This window comes from Enhydra lutris, unplaced genomic scaffold (assembly GCF_002288905.1).
Source record: "Enhydra lutris kenyoni isolate GAN:26980312 unplaced genomic scaffold, ASM228890v2 scaffoldscaffold14, whole genome shotgun sequence".
Taxonomy (NCBI): domain Eukaryota; kingdom Metazoa; phylum Chordata; class Mammalia; order Carnivora; family Mustelidae; genus Enhydra; species Enhydra lutris.
Genome location: NW_019154098.1, coordinates 34,535,684 through 34,556,077, shown reverse-complemented (window position 1 = coordinate 34,556,077; position 20,394 = coordinate 34,535,684). Strand labels below are relative to the sequence as shown.

The 20,394-nt window shown below is 36.3% G+C and overlaps 1 protein-coding gene across 35 annotated transcripts in view; it reads left to right on the top strand.

The window, feature by feature from the left end:
• Positions 1-20,394, top strand: part of LOC111146851 (regulating synaptic membrane exocytosis 2) — a 591,447-nt gene that overhangs the window by 209,128 nt on the left and 361,925 nt on the right. For 15 of the 35 annotated variants that reach the window (XM_022502585.1, XM_022502583.1, XM_022502592.1 and 12 more), the window contains exon 1: positions 6,067-6,188. The exons of the other annotated variants lie outside the window; for them this stretch is intronic. In XM_022502585.1, the coding sequence (XP_022358293.1) occupies positions 6,067-6,188 (122 nt within the window). Of the gene's footprint in view, positions 1-6,066; positions 6,189-20,394 lie in introns of those variants that run through there. 35 annotated transcript variants of the gene reach the window in all.

The following is a 20,394-nucleotide window of genomic DNA, read 5'->3' as shown; positions in this document are numbered from 1 at the left end:
GAAAGAGGAAGAAATAGACAACCTGGATAGATCAATAACCAGTAATGAAATTGAAGCAGGAATCAAAAACCTCCCAAAAAACAAAAATCTGGGGCCAGATGGCTTCTGAGGGGAATTCTACCAAACATTTGAATGCCTTTTCCTTTCTACTTTTGTTCAAAAACTTCATCATCCGCCTTTTATTTGCTTATTTGTTATCCCTGAGGATGAATGGTTCTATGGTCTTGCCTCAGGGAAATATTTATGATGCATGACATTAATTTGCAAAACATACGAAGACACTTGTTCTCTGGACCATCTTTCTTATATATAGCCTTAGATTTTTAATCAGTCAGATGCTTCAAATAGCCAGTGGAACAAGAATAATGCAACAGAAGAGACAGTGCAGTTGTTCCAATTATATAGAGAGAACTACAGACGTGTTTTTTGAGAAAATGAAAACTTCCTTGAAAACATTTCAGGGATTTTTGTTATGGATTATACATATTATATATCATATCATATCATTTCAGTAATTGATTAGTTATATTTAAATACTTGCATGTGTGGAGGATTTTAATAGACACACTTTTGTACTCTTAAAAATTCAAAATAAGCCCAGACATCGTTAAAATTATGAAATTGAAATATGTCATGAGTGATTGAGCTTTATGAAGAGGCTTGTATTGTTATTAATTTAGAAGGGAGTAAGTTCTCATTTTTTATTCCTTCATTTAATTTTGAGTTTGTGTTAAATTTCTTAAGACATTTAGTTCACAACCATCAGGCATTTGTAAACCAAGACTCTTAAGTAATTTTAATTTTTAAGATCTTATACTTCAGTATTTTTGAGGATGATGAAAACATGTTAATGCTGTTTTTTTTTTTCCTCCTCTCATTTGGATGTTTCATAATACTATTTAAACAATTAGAGTTATTACAGAATTTTAGGAACTTACTGATAAAGAAGAGAATATCTTTGCTAATGGATATAGCTAATTACGTGAAAACTAATAATCTTGTATTTGATTTATTTGAGCATTGCTAGGAAAAAGTTCATGGGCCAACATCATACTTAATATGTATGGTTATGATTTCATTGTAGTTGTAGAATTGTCCACTTGTAGAGGGATTAAACTTTGGGCTTTTCTTGTGGCTAACTTATAAAGACATATAATGAAGAAAAAAAATTTGTGATGTTCTCAGATATAATCAATATTAACATTTTTGTGTTTATTCTTCTGGTGTTCTTCCCGATTTTGAACACTTTTAAAGTTTTTGGTACATATTACTAAATATTTCTTAGATTGGCTCTACCTGTGTATACTTCTACCAATAATGTAGTATGAGAGTGTGCCCATTCTCTGACCTGGCCAATACTTTGCCAATTTAAAGGCAAATTAAACAATTAAAGTATTAAACAATACTGCATTGTTATTATTTTCCTTTGAATTCTTTTGATAACTTAGATTACCCTCTTTCAGATGTTGGTGAACCTTTTAGATATCTTCTTTAATAACATTGCCTCTGCTGCTAGAAGTTTCTTAACACTTCTTCTTTTGGGAGAACTCTAATTAGCTTTTCATTACCAGTGAGGTGCTAAAGATTCTAATAGTACAGCCAAGTTTCTACATCATGCCTCTCTGCTGGACTCGGTGTAAATATAGAGCTAATTATCTAATTTTCCCAGAAAGAGGTAAATGTAAGCATTGTATCCATCAGTTTCTAATAGAGCGATAGAGCCTTGCACAAAGAAATTGGTGAATAAATGCACCAAGAAACGCATGAATAAATATGATAAATAAATGATACCTGAACATAATTGTTAGAATCTTTTCCAGTAATTTGATTCCTTTAATTTGGTTAAAAGTTCCAATAAGTTGGTCCCTTTGGTAGCATAGTGAGTTTACTTCCAATGACTGTGTACTTTAGAGTTTATGAAATATATTTATATACTTTACATGTTGAAATACAATAATAACCCTATGAGGCAAATGACGTAGCTTGAAGAAACCATAGCCCGGATGTATAAAACCAATGTCCTGAGGTTAGGCTTGGAGTTAATGCTTAAACCAGTCCATTAAACTCCAAGTGCCATGTTCTTTCTCTCCTCCTAGATGCCTCCAATATTTATGTTACATGTGGCCTAAAGTGTATAGAAAATGTAAAACAAATATTAGCTATAAACATTCTTAAAATATTCAGGATATTCCAACAAATTACACAATGTTTTTGATTGCAAATATTGGTTGCTCTTGTATTTATAAATCTTATAATATGATGTGGTCGGCTAAAATAAACACAGAAACAAAGAATCAAATTGAGCCCTGAGCAATTTCCTATCCTACTTATGGGATGTGACTAAAAGTTAATTACCTTTTCAATAAAATATAGGCAACTGCTCATTCAACAAATATTTATTGAGCACTTACTCTTTACTAGGCACTATGCTGGAATAAAACAAATGTGAGCCTTAACCTCATGGGAGGAGGTGAAAGACATTAAACTTTTTTTTTTTTTCAAGTAAATATATAGTGACACTTTTATCGAATGCATGAAGAACAAATACAGGGTATGACAAGAGTGCATGATAGGGGGACCTAATCCAGGTCAGAGAAAGTCTTGAGAAGGTGACATGTGAGTCCTTAAGGTTGGATGGGAGCAGATGAAAAGTTGGTAAGGGCTGGGGAAGTGGAAGAAATCACTTTTAGAATGTTGAGGGAGCTAAGAGAAAGCTGACCAGTAGTGTGTGAGCCGAAAAAGAAGACTCTGAGGAAGGTAGTTGCTATATTCTTTAGTTTTTCAAAGAAGTCATGTTACTGTTCATTCCAGTGATGTTTCCATTGCTGAGACCATTTTTTTGAAACTCTCCCTATGCCCTTGCCTTCAGATCCTCTTTTGAAACAAAGGAAACTTTTTTTTTTTTAAAGCAACAAAGAGTGTTTTGCAATGTAATCACCTTCTTATTTAACAGACTTGCTTCAAAAAGGCTTTTGATTATTTATAAAAATTGAATCTACCCACAAAGGGGAAATATATACATACATACATATATGCATCACAGATAGTATAAGCTTAGAAATTACATATTCATCACAGATAGTATAAGCTTGGAAATTAAGAATTTTAAAACTATGTGTTTTCACTTATAGAAATTGACCTTTTATAGATGTAAAAAATCAACATGATCAGAGGCTTAAAAATTTGAAGCATACCAGGTTGCTTCTCTTTGAATTAATGGAAAGAAACCTATTTAAAGTTACTTATGAGTTAAAATAATTGAGATGCTTGCTTTTTTTTTTTTTTAAAGATTTTATTTATTTATTTGACAGAGATCACAAGTAGGCAGAGAAAGAGGGGGAAGCAGGCTTCCCGCTGAGCAGAGAGCCCGATGTGGGGCTCGATCCCGGGAACCTGGGATTATGACCTGAGCCGAAGGCAGAGGCCTTAACCCACTGAGCCACCCAGGAACCCCGAGATGCTTGCTTTAACTGAAATATTCTCCATTAGGTCACTGGCAGGTAGTTTTCCTATTCATGTATAGAGATTGATCACACAATAGGTGTGTGTGTGTGTGTGCGTGTGCCCACTGTGTACATACATAGGCAGTAGAATGATAGGGAAGGAGCATGTGACATGAAGTCCAAAGCAAACAAATACTCTATTTTTCTAAGCTGTGTGATCTTTAATCCTTTAAAGCCTCTGTTTCTTTTCATCTATAAAACAATAGTAGAATTACAACCTGGTCACATTATCTGGATATTAAAAAAAATAAATTTAGAAGTCCTGGGACTCCAGGGTGGCTCAGTCGGTTAAGCGTCTGCCTTTGGCTCAGGTCATGATCACAGGATCCTGGGATCGAGCCCCACTTGGGGATCCTGGCTCAGCGGAAAATCTGCATCTCCCTCTTCCTCTGACCATCCCCCCTGCTCATGCTCTCACTCGTACTTTCTCTCTCAAATAAATAAATCTTTAAAAAATTAAAGATTTGGGGCACCTGGGTGGCTCAGCGGGTTAAAGCCTCTGCCTTCAGCTCAGGTCATGATCCCAGGATCCTGGGATCGAGCCCCTCATCGGGCTCTCTGCTCGGCAGGAAACCTGCTTCCCCCTCTCTCTCTGCCTACTTGTGATCTCTGTCTGTCAAATAAATAAATAAAATCTTTAAAAAAAATTAAAGATTTAATTTAAAAATTAAAATATAGAAGTACAAAAATAGAACAAAAATACTTTGTGATTATTATGTTTCATCAATAGATTAATAGGCACCCATAAAAATATAAAATAATAAGTACAAGCCCTCTTGGTTGAAGACAAATCCATAATGGAACATCTCAGTTTCTTTTTTTTTTTCTTTTTTTTTTTTTTTAAGATTTTATTTGTCAGAGAGAGAGAGAGGGAGAGAGAGCAAGCACAGGCAGACAGAATGGCAGGCAGAGGCAGAGGGAGAAGCAGGCTCCCCGATGAGCAAGGAGCCCGATGTGGGACTCGATCCCAGGACCCCGGGATCATGACCCGAGCCGAAGGCAGCTGCTTAACCAACTGAGCCACCCAGGCGTCCCAACATCTCAGTTTCTAAAAGCAATGAATTAGTTATTTTAAAGGCATATGATTGCATGTTTATTTTGTATCATTAAAAAATTTATATCGTTACATCTTTATTTTGTGTTGCTTGTTTGGGACGTGTTTGTTCATGTCAATAAAGAATTCACCAGTTTTTTAAAAACTTCTTAGTGTATCTAAGTGCCTAGTTATTGATAGTGGCATGTGTGTGGAAGGGAATAGAACAGGTTAAAGCTAAAAGTTGAGGTAAAAAAAAAGGGCTAAAAGGGATATATCTGTTATAGAAATGTGGTTTAGGAGCAGTTCAAAATTAATAAATATATTAATTGTCTCTGTGATGGAGTTGATTTTTAAACTTTGGTTTACACACGACTTTCAGAGCAACTTTTGTGGAAAGATGGATGCACCTGGAAATAGGATAACCAGATTTTATCTCAACCAGAATTATTCTTTTGAGAATGGATGGTGATCTGGGGCACTCTAAGACAATCGGAGCCTTTGGGAAGTATTCTTTTCTGAAAAATGCTATATGACCACCACTTACTGAAATAAGTTAATAATAGTTTATAAAGTCTTTCTGGGCTTAGTTGTGTGTGTGTGTGTGTGTTTTAAAATTGTGGGGAAGTTCATATTTAATGTGTGCTGCTTAAGTAAATTTTAATTGAGAGAGTATATAATTTTTTTCCCTATGCACACAGTTCTTCGCACAAATTATCATGTAGTCACTACGTTGGCCCCTTAGGAAGGGACTGGATTGAACATCACTCACTTTACTTTAAGAATAAAATGAAGACATTTTAAAATTAACTAAGAAATTAAGACGGGGAAGTTTTTCGGATGTCTCTTCAGAAGCACAGCATTATAAATGCAGGCAATGAAAGCTCTATTGTCTGTCATATTTTTATAGCTCCGTGATATCAAAAGAAGGCTATACCACTTATTTTTAGAGTGTTCTCTGTCCTATGCAGCAGCCTTCACAGGGAAGAGACCGACATCCTCTGTTGCTGGGGTTACTCGTTTTTCAGGGAAAGACGAAAGGGTTGGGAAATGCATAATTCCTCTTCCTCTTCCCCAGTAGTAACATTGAGAAGATACCTTGTCCCCATTTTTATGACTTCTGAGATTTTATTGCTGGCAGCCAGATGTGCTGAAACTCCTGACGACAGCATCTAGTCATCGCGTGTTTTTAATAGGCTTAGAGAAATATGAGTAGAGTACATGAAAGCAGCTCAGCTTCACACTTCAGCTGGGAATGCCCAAAAAGCTTACTGCTGTTTAGAATTCTTGCTACAGTCAGGAGAAAGCCGAAAGCTGTACGGGTACTGAATCTTCCACGACTGAATTAGAAGAATAATGACTGTACAATTAACTGTCCACCTCTGCTCATTGAAGCACAGTTTCTACAGAGCGCAGGAGAAATATGGAACTTGATTGGCATGTTTTTATTTGATGGTGTCTGCAAATAGATGACTTTAAAGACAGGTGGTAAGGAAAAATAAGAGAAGGGGGGAAAAAAAAAGAAAGAAAATGCAATTTGAGACATTGCGCCAGGTCTGCAATTCTGTTTTATCTCATTTTCATGGGGTTTTCTCATCCCCACCAAATATTTTACAAAATGAGCTTTTTGGACAAACGCTGAACAATGCAAGGTGAGTAAAGCTAAAGTATATTTCTTTTGGCATTGATATTTTCAGAATAATAATCTTCTATGTCTATAAAAATGGTTCTGTGTTGAAATGTTAGTATTATGAGGGTGTTGTCTTTTTACCATACATACAAAATTTTATATAGTATTCTTCTTAATTGATTTCAGGAAGGAAAATAAGCTTACTTCCAGGCGCCGAAAGCATCTTAAATTTAACTAGTTTGACCTCTGAAACATAATACAGGCTGCTTCATGATTTCATTTTCTAATAAATAAGACGATTAACTTAAAATGCCTGATATATTTTTTCCCCATTGTGATCATGGCAGTGATTACAATGCATATATAGGGATGGGGATATATAATCATATGTGATTTGTTGGAAAATGTGAATTAGCAGTCATGCATGCTCCTTGTAAAACATGCGGAAGATGTTTCCTGGGTCTGAAACATTTCTCTATGCAGGGTAGATCAATAATCACTTTTAAACAAGCTATATTATCCAACTGCTAATAATGCTTTGTATTTGGTCGGCTAGTTTGAAAGGATGCTTTGTTGTAAATTCCTATTGCTTTTTCAACCTCATCATTGTGTGTGTGTGTGTGTGTGTGTGTGTGTGTGTGTGTGTGTGTGGTGAAGATTGTTAAATTAGGAACATATGTTTTAGACGGTTTCTCCGGCTTACACTAAAAGAGATAGCCTATTAAAGAAGGCTTTTAAAATGCAATTTTATCATCCAGTTGTTTGCATTGTGAGAATTTCTAATGTTATATACCTCCTATGGAAAAGATCCCATTTTAACTAAATATACGTGGAGAAAGCCTAAGAAAGAAATTCTGTGAACATGATAATAATGCACTAAAACCTTCTGGAAATTGAGGGAGAGCTAATAGTGCATAGAATATTGAATGGTTCTGCTGGTCTCTTCTGAACAATGTGAGGCAGCCTATGTAGAGATTTTTAAAAAACCCTATTAACACAGTATGTGTCTTACTTTACCAAACGAAGAAGAAGCTTTTAAAATTTGTTGGCATTTAAAATGTTTACTGATGATAAATATATCTATGACCCTTTTACTGAATATGGAATAACATCTTTTTTTTAAAATAAAATTTCACTTCTATTCTACAGTTCTATTCAGTTGGCTAATTTTATGTTTAGTTTTTAGATAAAGTGTATAACGGTGTATGAAATGCTGTGATATTCTATAATAGGCTCTCTATTTTTTAAGATATTAGGTTTTTTAATTTAGTAATATATCACTTGAGGCTTGAGTGTCTGTAATTTATGGTAGAAATAATCTGTATTGCATGTTATATTTAAATAGAAGAGGCAGTATGGCTTTCTTAAAATTTCCATGACCTGAAGCTACCAGAGTTTTAGGATTTGTACTCATCCTTTATAAATCTTCTCTTTGCTCAGTTCCTATCTTTTTTTTTTTTTTTTTAGTGCTAAGAATTTATGTGTTTAAAAATATTAATATTAGGTCTGGGTGCATATTCACATTAGAAATTGTGCTGTGAACAGTATGGCATGGAATAAGTTTTAAAGGAAATTTTAGTTTTAAAATATGAAAATATCTATATTTTGACGGGATTGTGGATCCTTATCACTATACTTTTGTTTTAGCTCCAAGTTTCTTTTATTGTTGCATGCTTAATGATTCCATTGCTCTCATTATTAAAAATCTAGCATTTTATGTTGCTGCAATTAAATATTAAAATGTGAAGTTTCTGATACTTCTGTAAGACCAGTCTTATTTAACTTGCTTTGATTTTTTTTTTATCTAAGATTATATGAAACTGCCACTTAATCAATAAAAAACTTACACTGGTTTAGGGGGAAAATATGCCTGCTTTATATGTTCTTAACTTCTTAGTGTTCAAAAAACATGACATTTCTTCACGTGCAGATCTGTTGATTTTCATAATCAACTGCTCGATTTACTTTTAAAATCAGTCAAAACCAGCTACACAAATAATTATTTTAGAAGTAGGAAGAGTGAAAATAAGTTTATATAACTCTCAATGCCCCCACATATTTTAACGTTTGAGTTACTTTGTGTTCAGATGAGACATAAGTGGTCCTTTAGAACTCTTTCTCTGCTTGGATTCTTTAAAGAAATACAAATGCCCCGACATCAACATTTCAGTTAGCATTGAATTAGAAAGTAAGATGTAGACTAAAAAAGATCATTCTTGAAGGAAAAGTCTTGGAAAAATAATGATCCTAGTATGTCATCAGAAGATGTGGTCTTAGAACTTTAAAAATCTTTCTGAATAAATGAGCCTTTCAACCTTGTGGACTGGACGTTAATGATCTTGAGATTTGAGCATCAATTATGTAACTATCTCTCTGGAAATAGCAGTTTTGGTTGTTATAACATGTTTAGTAATCATTTAATTGTTTGGACTAGTTCAGATGAAATATTCAGTATTTGTGTTGTGACATAAAGTATGATCTTTAAACTGATAGAAAAAATAACATCATAGATATGTACAGTTAGATTATATTTTATTCTGAATTGCTTTCTAGGAGAAATTACCAGACTAGTACTATGCATCGATTGTAGATGACGTATCATTGAGGGGACTTTCAAGTAATATTCTTGAGACTTTCCCTAGATAACTAACCATATCCTGAAATCTGCAACCCAACTTTCATCAGGTTTCCGATGGTAGGGCAGTTTACTTCTATGACATATAAGCAATGAAAGCTTAAAAGATGGAAATCTCCCATAATAGTTACTCCAAAACCATTGGCAGCTTCAACTTGTCAAAGAGCCAAGATTTTGAATACACCAGGAATATTTTATGGATAGTAAATTACTAACCTGTATATGCCTATAGATTGTTAAAGTATTTTAGTATCGAGTGAATAATTGAAATATATTTAGGAATGAAAATCATTAGAATATTTTAGACTGGTTGTTGGAAGCCGTATAGAATGACTCTCTCTTACGTTTCATACTGAAAGTTCTTAGCTTATTCTATTATCATTGTGGTTCTTGAGTACCATTTCAGTGGATAAGGGAGGGGGCAAGATATCCTCTGTGCTTTTGCAGCTAAAATGAAACCATTGAAGGTAAGGCAAGAAAAAAAAAATCAGTGTCTGCATCCTACATAAATCCACTTGACAGGTTTTGATGAGATGACACTTTTTTTTTTTTTTTTAAAGATTTTATTTATTTATTTGACAGAGAGAGATCACAAGTAGGCAGAGCGGCAGGCACAGGCAGAGAAAGGAGGAAGCAGGCCCCCTGCTGAGCAGAGAGCCCAATGCTGGGCTCCATCCCAGGACCCTGGGATCATGACCTGAGCTGAAGGCAGAGGCTTAAGCCACCGAGCCACCCAGGTGCCCCTAGAGATGCCACTTTAATTTAAATTCTTGTTATCAAGTTTTCTTACCGTAAACTCACTTTTCCAAATTAAATATTTAATCAGATACAAAGACAATTGCTTTTGTTGCCAATAAAAAAATCCTCAAGTCCTAAATTCATTACGAAGCCTGAATTTTGTGATCTTGTCTTTGGAAGCAAACGTAAATATTGGGATGCTGGAAGATAGGTTTTTAACAGCTCACTGCATTGAATAATCAATTGCTTTGAGCAGTATTCAAATACATGATAAGGATGACTATCTTTTGTGATAAAACTTGTAGAAAAATGTACTTAATATCCTTCACGTTTTTCCATTTTCCTGATTTTTAGTAATCTCTCTTGTATGGTGAAGAAATCTCTGGGGTTTTTTCCCCTAGATGTGATTTTTTTCTTTGTAAGTAAATGGGTAGCAGTGAATTTGCTGTGCTGGCTGGCCACACAGGGGCATAATAAGCCTGGAATTTAGTCAGAAGAGATGTGGAAGACAGTCTTTCTCTCCCTTCCATATACATCTAATGAGAAAGGCAGACGTCCTTATTTCAAAGTAAGATTACGAAGAACTTAATAGACCAAAAGATATTTGGATTTGTTGGTATTTTCAGTTCCTAATAAGGTGACCATATGATCTGGTTTGCCTGGAGTAGCCCCATTTTATGCCTGCCATCTTCCACTAATTACTGTCCGTACTTCTCAAAAGTGTTGCTATTTGTTGATAAATTACAGGGCCACTCCATAGAGATGAAATGGAAGGCTTGAAATGACCTAGGGCAAATGGCCTCTTTTCCACTGATGAATTCTCACAGACCTAAAACATTAATATTAATTAAATAAAATTTGATTTTGCAAATAAATGTTTAATTCTTCAGTTCGTAGTATTTTTGGTGGCAAGTATTTAGTTCCTTACATAGCATTTACTATTGCTTTGGTTTATAACGAAGCCATCAGTTTCTGTTCAGGATTTTTGGCGTAAACCTCCGTTCTTCATCATGGCACATTAATGACTAGTTCAACATGAAAAGAACAGCATGCTTACTTTTCATAGCTGTGAGAGTGCCGTCTGCACAGTATGCATTGTTTGGAGTTGGTATGATATTCGCACAATTGATTTTTCGTTATCGGAACATTTTTTTATGAACCGTCTTTATTTTGAAGTGTAAAGCCTCCAGTAGTCTGAGACACCATGCACATGTGTACACAAACACACACACGCACTATTTCTTTAACCTTGTTAAATATATATACTAAGCATTATAAAACTAATAATTATATATTACAGATATAAAAGCTAATCTTAACAATGGTCTCTTTATATTTATTTCAAATCAAAATGACTTTTGGTCCATGAATGTGTATCATATATATTTTTACTAGAATATTTACTGTGGACCTTAGCAATATACCACAGTTATTGGTACAGATACTTATTCTGACACTGATATACAGTCTTTAAATATTTTCTTTTTGGGAACATTTTTATAAAGCTACTGTTTTTGTTGATGACTGATGGGTCAATGTTAACTGTACTTTTTTATTTTTTAGCTTTATGTGATCATGAAGGATCTTAGAAAACTCAAGATAATTATTGGTGAACTTTCTGGTTAATGCTGGTACTATTCACCAGTTAGTAAAATGAATTCATTTCATACATGCTATGAGCTACCATTTTCAGATTCAGTTATCAGTTACACATGAAGCTTCGTGTGTACATCAAAAAGAATTCCCAGAACTGATCCATAACTTGAGTGAAGCTTCCAAATTTGAGAAGTTTTAAATATCTCAAAAATGTGTGTGGACACTTCTATTTGGGCAAAATGGGAAAAACCATTAAACATGGCTTCCTTTCGCCTAATGTTTTTCAAACGATGCTATTTTGTTTGTTTGTCTTTTGTTTTTACCAGAGAATACTTCCTTGAGAATGTACCTCAGTAGGTAAAGCAGGTAAAAGAGCAGCAGCTCTGATTTAGAAAGTGGGACAAGGAATCCATATTAGGTTCAAGAAACAATTTTCAGCTGCTTTTTAAAAATCAAATCCAGGACCTGTTGTTTCAACCTCTTTAAACTTCCCAGCTCATGGTGTGACCTTTGAAACGTCAGAGATAGAGGTAATGAAAAAATGGCAAGGAGAGCTGCCATCTTTAGTCAAGGATTGATCTATGCCTGACTTTTCTATAACATTTTTCTAATACTGTTTTAGCTTAATGTTGTGTAGTGTTAAACATGGGACTTGTGTTCATATCGCAGGTCTGCTACTTACTGGCTGTGTGGTATTGGTAAAATCACTATACTGTGAGCTCTTGAGTTAAGAGGACTATATATTTATTAACCTCTGATTATCAACACTTACCATATCCCTCATGCTTCTTTCTCATCAATACCAGCTTCCCCCCACTCCAGAACCAAATACTGCCCTGTTGTTTTCTCTCTCAATATAGACTAGCTATGTCTATTCTAGAACTTCATATAATTGAAGTCATATAGAATGGATTATTTTATAAAAGACTTTTAATCAGTGTAACTTAAAAATATTTATCCACGTTGTTGCATGCCTGAGTAGTTTTTTTCCCTTTTGATTGCTGAGTAGTATTCCATTTATGAATATACCTACTCTCAATTAAGTCTTTTTTTGTGGACATGTATTTTTATTCCTTTATGTGAGTACCTAGAAGAGGAGGTCTTGGGTCACAGGGTAGATGTATGTTTAGTTTTAGAATGCAGACCATTTAAAAAAGGGGTTCTTCATTTTAAATTCCACCAAATATGTTTGAGAGTTTTGGTGGTTCCACACAGTGTCCAACTTTTGATGATGTGTATTTTTAATTTTTGTCATTCTGGTGAGTGTAGGATAGCAATTCCTTATGATATGATTTTGTATTTTCCTGATACAGATGTTCATATGTTCATTGGCAAGTTGTATATCCTCCTTTGTGAACTGTCTGTTCAATTTTTTTTAAATTAGGTTTTGTTTTCTTAATGAGCTGTAGAAGTTTTTTGTAATCTACCTGGATATTAGTCACTTCTCAAATATATGCTCCATGGATATTTTCTCCTAATCTATGGTTTGCCTGTTCTTTCTTTCTTTTTTTTTTTTTTTTTGCTTGTTCATTTTCTTAGTAATGCTTTAGGTGAGCAGAAGTTTAAATTTTGATGAACTATAACTTATTAATTTTTTTCTCTCAGGGTTTTTTGTTTTTTTGTGTACTGTCTAAAAACCTTTGCCAATTCCTAAGTCAAGAAACTGTCCTCTTATGTGTTGCCCAGAAGGTTATTTATTTATGATTATTTCTCTGTTGAGATTTCCTGTCTTTTCTCTTATTATGAGCATATTACCTTCACTTCCTTTAACATAGTTATCATACTCTAGCTTTGAAATTCTTTTCTGCCTAATTTTGACATCCAAGTTATCTCTTGATCAGTCTCCATTGATTCTTTTTTCTCTTAAGCATGGGTCATATTTTCCTATATCTTAATATATCAAGTAATCTTAAATTTTATCTTGGACCTATTTAACAATACTGTATAGAGACTTCCTGAAATCTGTTTTGAAGAGTGCTGATTATTTTTAAGGCAGGAATTTAACTTGGCTGAACTTGAGCTACAGACTTTGTTTCCCTTGAGGTATAGCAGCTGAAATTTTAGTTTAATTATTCTAATTTTAGCTGAGCTGCTTGAAGTCTTTTCTGTACATGCATGAGATTTGGCAGTGTTTATTATTCACAGAAACTTCTTTTTCCTTCCTGTAGCTTTCTTTTTGTCATTTTCCTCTCACTGTCCACCTTCTGTATTTGCTCAAACTCTTTCCTCTGGTTTTTCAGGTTAGTAAGATTCTGAATTTTCTAACATAGATTTAGCCTGGAAGCACTGAGTGGATTTGGTTAAGTCCAAGTTTTTAAATAGGAAGCATAGCTAAGTCATTCCTTTCTTCAAATTACACTCCAGTGTCAGTTACACCCCAGTGTCTGTCTTCTTTTTGTTACTTTCTAGGGCCTTCAAATAGTCATTTGTTCATATTTTACCCAGAACTTACTACCTTTGGGAGGGTTAGTTTGATCGGAATTCCTTGGTCATTATCCAAAGAAGAGTCAATTCTATAACATTTTAAATTGTATTTATTAAACAATATGCTGTCAGAAATTATATTTGTAGTTTCTTTTGTAATCCCAGCTTCATTGTTAGTAATATGTTGTATTTTTCCATTATCATTGGACAGCCAGTTGTCCAGTGGCTAATTTGGGAACCTCATGTTCTAATTAAATTCATATTGTATCATCAGAATATTTAGAGAATACGTAACTTTTAATCACTCTGTGCTATTCTATTTTATCCGTATTTTAATGACTTTTGCTAATGGTAAAATATGAGCAACATGTGCAGAGACTTTCTTCACAGAAAACAGACGTTTGATATTCCTGATCTATCAGTAAAAGTAAATGTCTGTTTGGATATGATGAAGAGACAAAAGCCATCATATTTTTTCTTCCTGTTTTAGTTAGGTGGGCATCCATTTCAAAGATAATCTCCACGTGGATTTTTTTTTCCACATGGATTTTTTAAGGGAAATTTGATGATGCTTTTGATGGGAATGAGTAGACTAAAGATGAAAGTAGTCGTCATTTCCTCAACTGGTGTCCATCACAGTATAAGGAATAAAATGTGTGTGCAGAAAATTTGATGATAATTACTTGTAATAATGGCCCATCTTCTAAATTAATAAAATTTTCCTGTGCCACATCTATTTTTTGCGATGAATTTTTTAACAAGACTTCTCTGGGTCCTGTGGAGTTATGTTTTGATTTTGAAACAAAATGCTGTGTACATAACATAGGATACACTACCTTTTCTCTAGAAATGGAACAGCTTGTTAAAAAACTGTATGCACAAAATATAAATCTGGTAATGAAAATACACTTAAGAGCAGTATGTCCTTCAAAGACTATTACCGTGTTTCCCATGAAGACCACAGAGCTAAAGAAATGTGCATTCTAGTGTTTACCATTGGTGTTGCAACAAATACATAGATGAGCAGTTTCAGCGAAAAATGGTACCACAAATAGATACAGTCCAAAGATTATGTGGAATTCTTTACCTGCATGAGCATTCATCTTTTTCAATTTTATTATTTTTTTTAAGCACTCTCTACACCCAACATGGGGCTGAAACTCATGACTCTGAGATCAAGAGTTGCATGCTTTACCAACTGAGCCAACCAGGCACCCCATGCATGAGGATTAATCTTTTAATTGTCTTTTTAAAGTCACTTTTGTTTATGTTGGCCTATGTCAAAAAGATTCATGGGGCTCCTGGGTTCCTCAGTTGGTTGAGTATCTGAATCTTGATCTTAGCTCAGTTCTTGATTTCAGCGTCCTGCGTTCAAGCCCTGCGTTGGGCTCCGCACTGGGCATGGAGACTACTTACTAAAAAAAAAAAAAAAAAAAGACTTACTACTTTATAAAGCATCATGTATTAGTTTTCTGTCATCACAAGCTTAGTGGATTAAAACCATACCAGTTTTATCTTGCAGTTCTGTAGGTTGGAATTCTAGGTAGAGTCATTTGAATTCTCTGCTCAGGATTTCATAAAGCTGGATCACGGTGTCAGTTAGATGGGCTCTTTATCTGGAAGGTCATGGGAAGAATCTACTTCCAAGTGTATTAAGATTGTTGGCAGAACCCAGTTCTTTGTAGTTGTGGACTGAGGTCCCTTTTTTCTTGCTGGCTGTCAGCTGGGGACTGCTGTCAGCTTCTACAGGTCTCTTGTATTCCTTGGCTCATGGTTCTATTTTCCTTTTTCCATTTTTAATTTTTAAAGTAATTAATTTTTAAATTGAGACATAATTGACATATAACCTTTTATTAGTTGTAGATATACAACATAATGGTAGGATGTATATATATATTGCAAAATGATTGCCAAAATAAGTTTAGTTAACATCTGTCACCACACATACAATTTTTTTTTATCCTGTGGTGAGAACTTTTTTTTATTCTATTAACAACTCTGAAATATATAATACAGTATTGTTAACTATAGTCACTATGCAAGCAGTACATTACACTTAGGTTGTCTCCATGTCTTGGCAATTACAAATAATGCTGCTATGAGCATGGGGTGCAGAAGTCTTTTTGAGTTGGTGCCTTCATTTCCTTTGGATATAATCCCAGATTGTGGAATTGCTGGATCATGAGGTAGTTTTATTTTTAATGTTTTGATGGTCCTCTACACTGTTTTCCATAGTGACTGCACCAATTTACATTCCCACCAACAGTATACACAGGTTCCCTTTTGTCCACATCCATGCCAGCATTTGTTATCTCTTGTCTTTTTTTTTCTTTTTATTTAAAGATTTTATTTATTTATTTGACACAGAGAGAGGGATCATAAGTAGGCAGAGAGGGAGGCAGAGAGAGAGGGGGGAGGTAGGCTCCCCGCTGAGCAGAGAGCCCAGATGCGGGGCTCAATCCCAGGATCCTGAGATCACTACCCGAGCTAAAAGCAGAGGCTCACCCCACTGAGCCACCCAGGCGCCCTGTATCTCTTGTCTTTTTGATGACAGTCATTGTAACAGGCATTAGGTGATATTTTATTGTGATTTTAACTTGCATTTCCCTAATGACTAGTGATGTTCATGTACCTTCTTTGGAAAAAAATGTCCACTCAAAACCTTTGCCCATTTTTTTTTTAGCTGGGTTGTTTTTTTGCTATTGAGTTGTATGAGTTCTTTATATGTTTTGGAAGTTGACCTCTTGGATATATGGTTAGCATTTTTTGTAAGGCAGATCTGGTGATAATGAACTCTCCCAACCTTTATTTGTTTGGGAAAGTCTTTGTCCCTTTTTCATTTTTGAAGGACAGCTTCCCTGTGTGTAGAATTCTTGGTTGACAGGGACTTTTCTTTTAATATTTTGAATATGTCACCCCATTCTTTCTGGGGCTGAATAGTTTCTGTTGAGAAATCCATTGGTAGTCTTATGGGGGTTCCCTTCTACGTAACTTTTTTTTTCCTTGCTGTTCTTGAAATTTTTTGTCTTTGACTTTTAACAATTTAATATCTTAATGTGTCTTGATATAGTCCTATTCAGGTTCAACCTATCTGGTGTCTTTTGGCCTCATGGATCTAGATGTCCATTTCTCTCCTCAGGTCCAGGAAGCTCTCAGCCATCATTGCTTTTTTTTTTTAAGATTTTATTTATTTGTTTGACAGACAGAGACCACAAGTAGGCAGAGAGGCAGGCAGAGAGAGGAAGAAGCAGGCTCCCTGCTGAGCAGAGAGCCTGATGCGGGGCTTGATCCCAGGCTCCTGGGATCATGACCTGAGCCGAAGGCAGAGGCTTTAACCCACTGAGCCACTCAGGCGCCCCCATTATTGCTTTTAATATATTTTCTGTCCTTATCCCTTTCTGTTCTCCTTTTGGAATTCCTGTGATGCAAATGTTGTTTCTTTTCATTGTGTCCTATAATCCACACAGATTCTTCATTCTTTTTCATTCCTTTTCTCTTTTTGCTTCTCTGACTATTTGCCAATGTCCTATACTCCTAGTCACTGATTCTCTCTTTTGCATGACTGAATACTTTTAAAATTCTCTATTGACTTCTTCAGTTCAGTTATTGCATTTTTCAGCTCAGTTATTTCTCTTTGGTTTTCTTTCTGTTTTTCATGGTTCCTGCTTCCTTATTAAATTTTCTTTGTGTTCATGCATTGTTTTCCTATTATTATTTTTTTGTAGTTGTCTGTGTTTTCTTGTAGTTCACTAAACTTTTTAAAGAGGATTATTTGGACTTCTTTGATAGTTTCTAGATTTTTCTTTCATAAGGGTTTGTTACTGGAACTTGTTACTCTCCTCTAGTGATGTCATAGTTACCTGATTTTTCATGATCCTTGATTCCTTATGTTGGCATCTGCACATTTGAGTAGTTGGACTCCTCTTTCAAGGTTTACAAGGTTGCTTTGGCAGAGACAGTTCTTTACCAGTCAGCTGAATTTGGGTTTCTGGGTGTGTCTGTTGGTACTGTCCTTGGGCTGGTGGTGCCTGCTATTATGGCCTGTTTTTGGTTGAGGCAACTGTTTGAGTTCTGAGGACTGGAATGGGGTTGTATGTGCTGCTGGCTAAGAACAGTTAGATAGGGCTGCTGGCTTGGTTCCTTATCCAAGTGAGGCTATAGGACGGACTCTGGTTGCCTGAATTCTCTGGTCAGAGTTTCTAGATGGTCAGGAGTAGGTACCTCATTCAGTACTACATGGGGCTATTTAACATTTAAAAAAAGATAATCTCTACACCCAGTGTGGTACTCAAACTCATGACCCCTAGATCAAGAGTTGCACATGTTCTATCTACGGACCGAGCTAGCCAGGTGTCCCAAGATGCAGCTATTAATTAGCTTCCTTGGCCTGGAAGGATCCAGGACCTGTGGTAGCTTGTTGTTTGGAGACCCACATCAGCCCAGAGTATGCACTGAATTCTCTGGTCAGATAAGGCCACTGGTTTTGCTCTGCAGAAAGTAGAGGCCTCAGACTCTGCTTTCTGTTCCAGTGCCAGCCCACGCAGAGCTGTTGAATGAGCTGCTCAGCTTTCCATGTGCTCTGGTTATGTTCAGGCTGAACATATTGGACAGGCTGAAGGGTGGATACAGTGACGAGCGGGACTACAAATTAGATTCCATGCCTGGGCACAGTGGGAGAAGTGGCTCTAAAGCCGGGAAAGCTTTTAGTTTATTGTCTTAACTCAAACTGACCTGCACCCCTCATTCCCTGACCAAACAGGGCCACTGGATTTGCTCTGCAAACTATTGACTCTGCCTGCCTGCCTGCCTGCCTCTTGGATTGAGTGCTGCTGGGTCACATAGCTTCCAAGACTCGTCCTTAGCCCTTCGGGTCAGATGGGGCTGAAATAGACTTTCTACAGCAGGTGGAGCTATGTTGCAGCTCCCATGCCTACGGGTGTGGGAGATGCTGCTTCAGGCCACTTTCAGTTTCCCAAATCGGTTCTCCAGTTGGGAGCGCCAGGAGCTACCCTCTGCTTTGGCTATGAATTAATCTCCCTACCTGAGCACAGCAAGGGAACACGACACACGTGGTATCGCCTTTGCTATGAAGATGATCAGCTCTGCTCTTTGCCTCTTGGCTCAAGTGTTGCTGGGGCTGCCCAGCTTCCAGGAGTCGTCGCCAGCCCTTCTGGTCAGATGGGCCCAGAAAACCCTCCACAGTGGGTGGGGCTCTGATTCAGCTCCCTGCCTGGGCACGGCCAACCAGCCTCTAAGGCCGGCAAACTCCTCGTCTGAACATCTGAATCGGGCAGATTTGCACCCCAACAAGTTCCCTGGTCAGAGTGTACCCCTGACTGGGTTCTGCAGATGAACAAAGCCGCTGGTTGGGATGACTGTTTGGGCCCTGCAGGTATGAACTCTCAGCCAAGATCTGTGATGATGATCCCCATCTCAGCCAAAGTCCGATTCTCGGTGGATGCGCCACCAGATTCCCCAGTAATCCTCTTGCTGCAAAATCAGAGGAGCGGCTCTTGTAAAGAGACCCACAGCGCTGGAGGTGCTGGTTGTACCCCATGGGTTCTCTTTTCCCACGGGAGGAACCGCAGGTTCAGGGGAGATCTCTCTGCATGATGCTGCACTGACCTGGGGGAGGGGCAATGCGGTCAATGTGTAGGCACATCTCTTAACCTTCTAAGGCAATCTGTCTTGGTCTCTGTGGTGCAGGAGGTGCTTCAGACTCAGCCCTGTATTCTGGGATTCTCTCACTTGTCTTATTCTTTTCTTTTCTTTTTTTTTTTTTTTTAAGATTTTATTTATTTATTTGAGAGACAGAGATCACAAGTAGGCAGAGAGGCACGCAGAGAGAGAGAGAGGAAGGGAAGCAGGCTTCCTGCCAAGCAGAGAGCCTGATGCGGAGCTCGATCCCAGGACTCTGGGATCATGACCTGAGCCGAAGGCAGAGGCTTTAACCCACTGAGCCACCCAGGTGCCCCTTACTTGTCTTATTCTTGAATAGTTCTAGTTGTTCTTACTGTGAGGGGGGTTGCGGGTCCCATCTTGGGGGATGGGTGTTGCCATCTTGGTGATATTACTCTAGCTAGTATAATTTTTTACCTCAATTGTCCTTTGTGCTATTGTTGTTGTGTATTTTATTGTATAAAACTTTTTTAAACCTCACCATCCCTTATTAATTTTGCATTAAATGATCTTTTTTTTATTAAAAAAAAAAAAAGAAACGTTTACAATTACCTACACATTTACTGTTTTTGATTATCTTCATTTCTCTCTCCAGATATGGACCTCTTTTTGGCATCATATTGCTTCTACCCAAACAAATTCTATTAGTATTTCATGGTCTATGGGTCTAATGGTGATGAATTCCAGCCTTTGTAGGTTAAAAAAATCTGTATTTTTTCCTTCAGTTTTTGGAAGGGAGCTTAATTTCAGATGAGATATAGATTTAGGTGAACTTTGTTTTTTTTCTCTAGTACTTAACTTATTCAGTTGTCATCTGGCCTCCACTGTTTATGGAGAGAAGTCAGCTCTAATTTTTATTATTTTTCTCTGGTAGGTATTGTTTTTTTTTTCCCCCCATGGTTGCTTTTAATATAGCTCTTTGTCTTTTGTTTTCAGCAGTTGAAGTATTTTTCTTTTGATTTATTCTCATTGTGGATCACTGAGCTAGCTGCGTGATAGGTTGATACCAATCATCAATTTAAAAATTTGTTAGTCATTATCTCTTTAATCTTTTTTCTGTCCCATCGGTTTCCCCTTTCCCTCTATGACTCCAGTTACATATATAATGTATTTGTTCATGTTTTTATCTAAGTGCTTTAAAAAATAAAAAACAAAA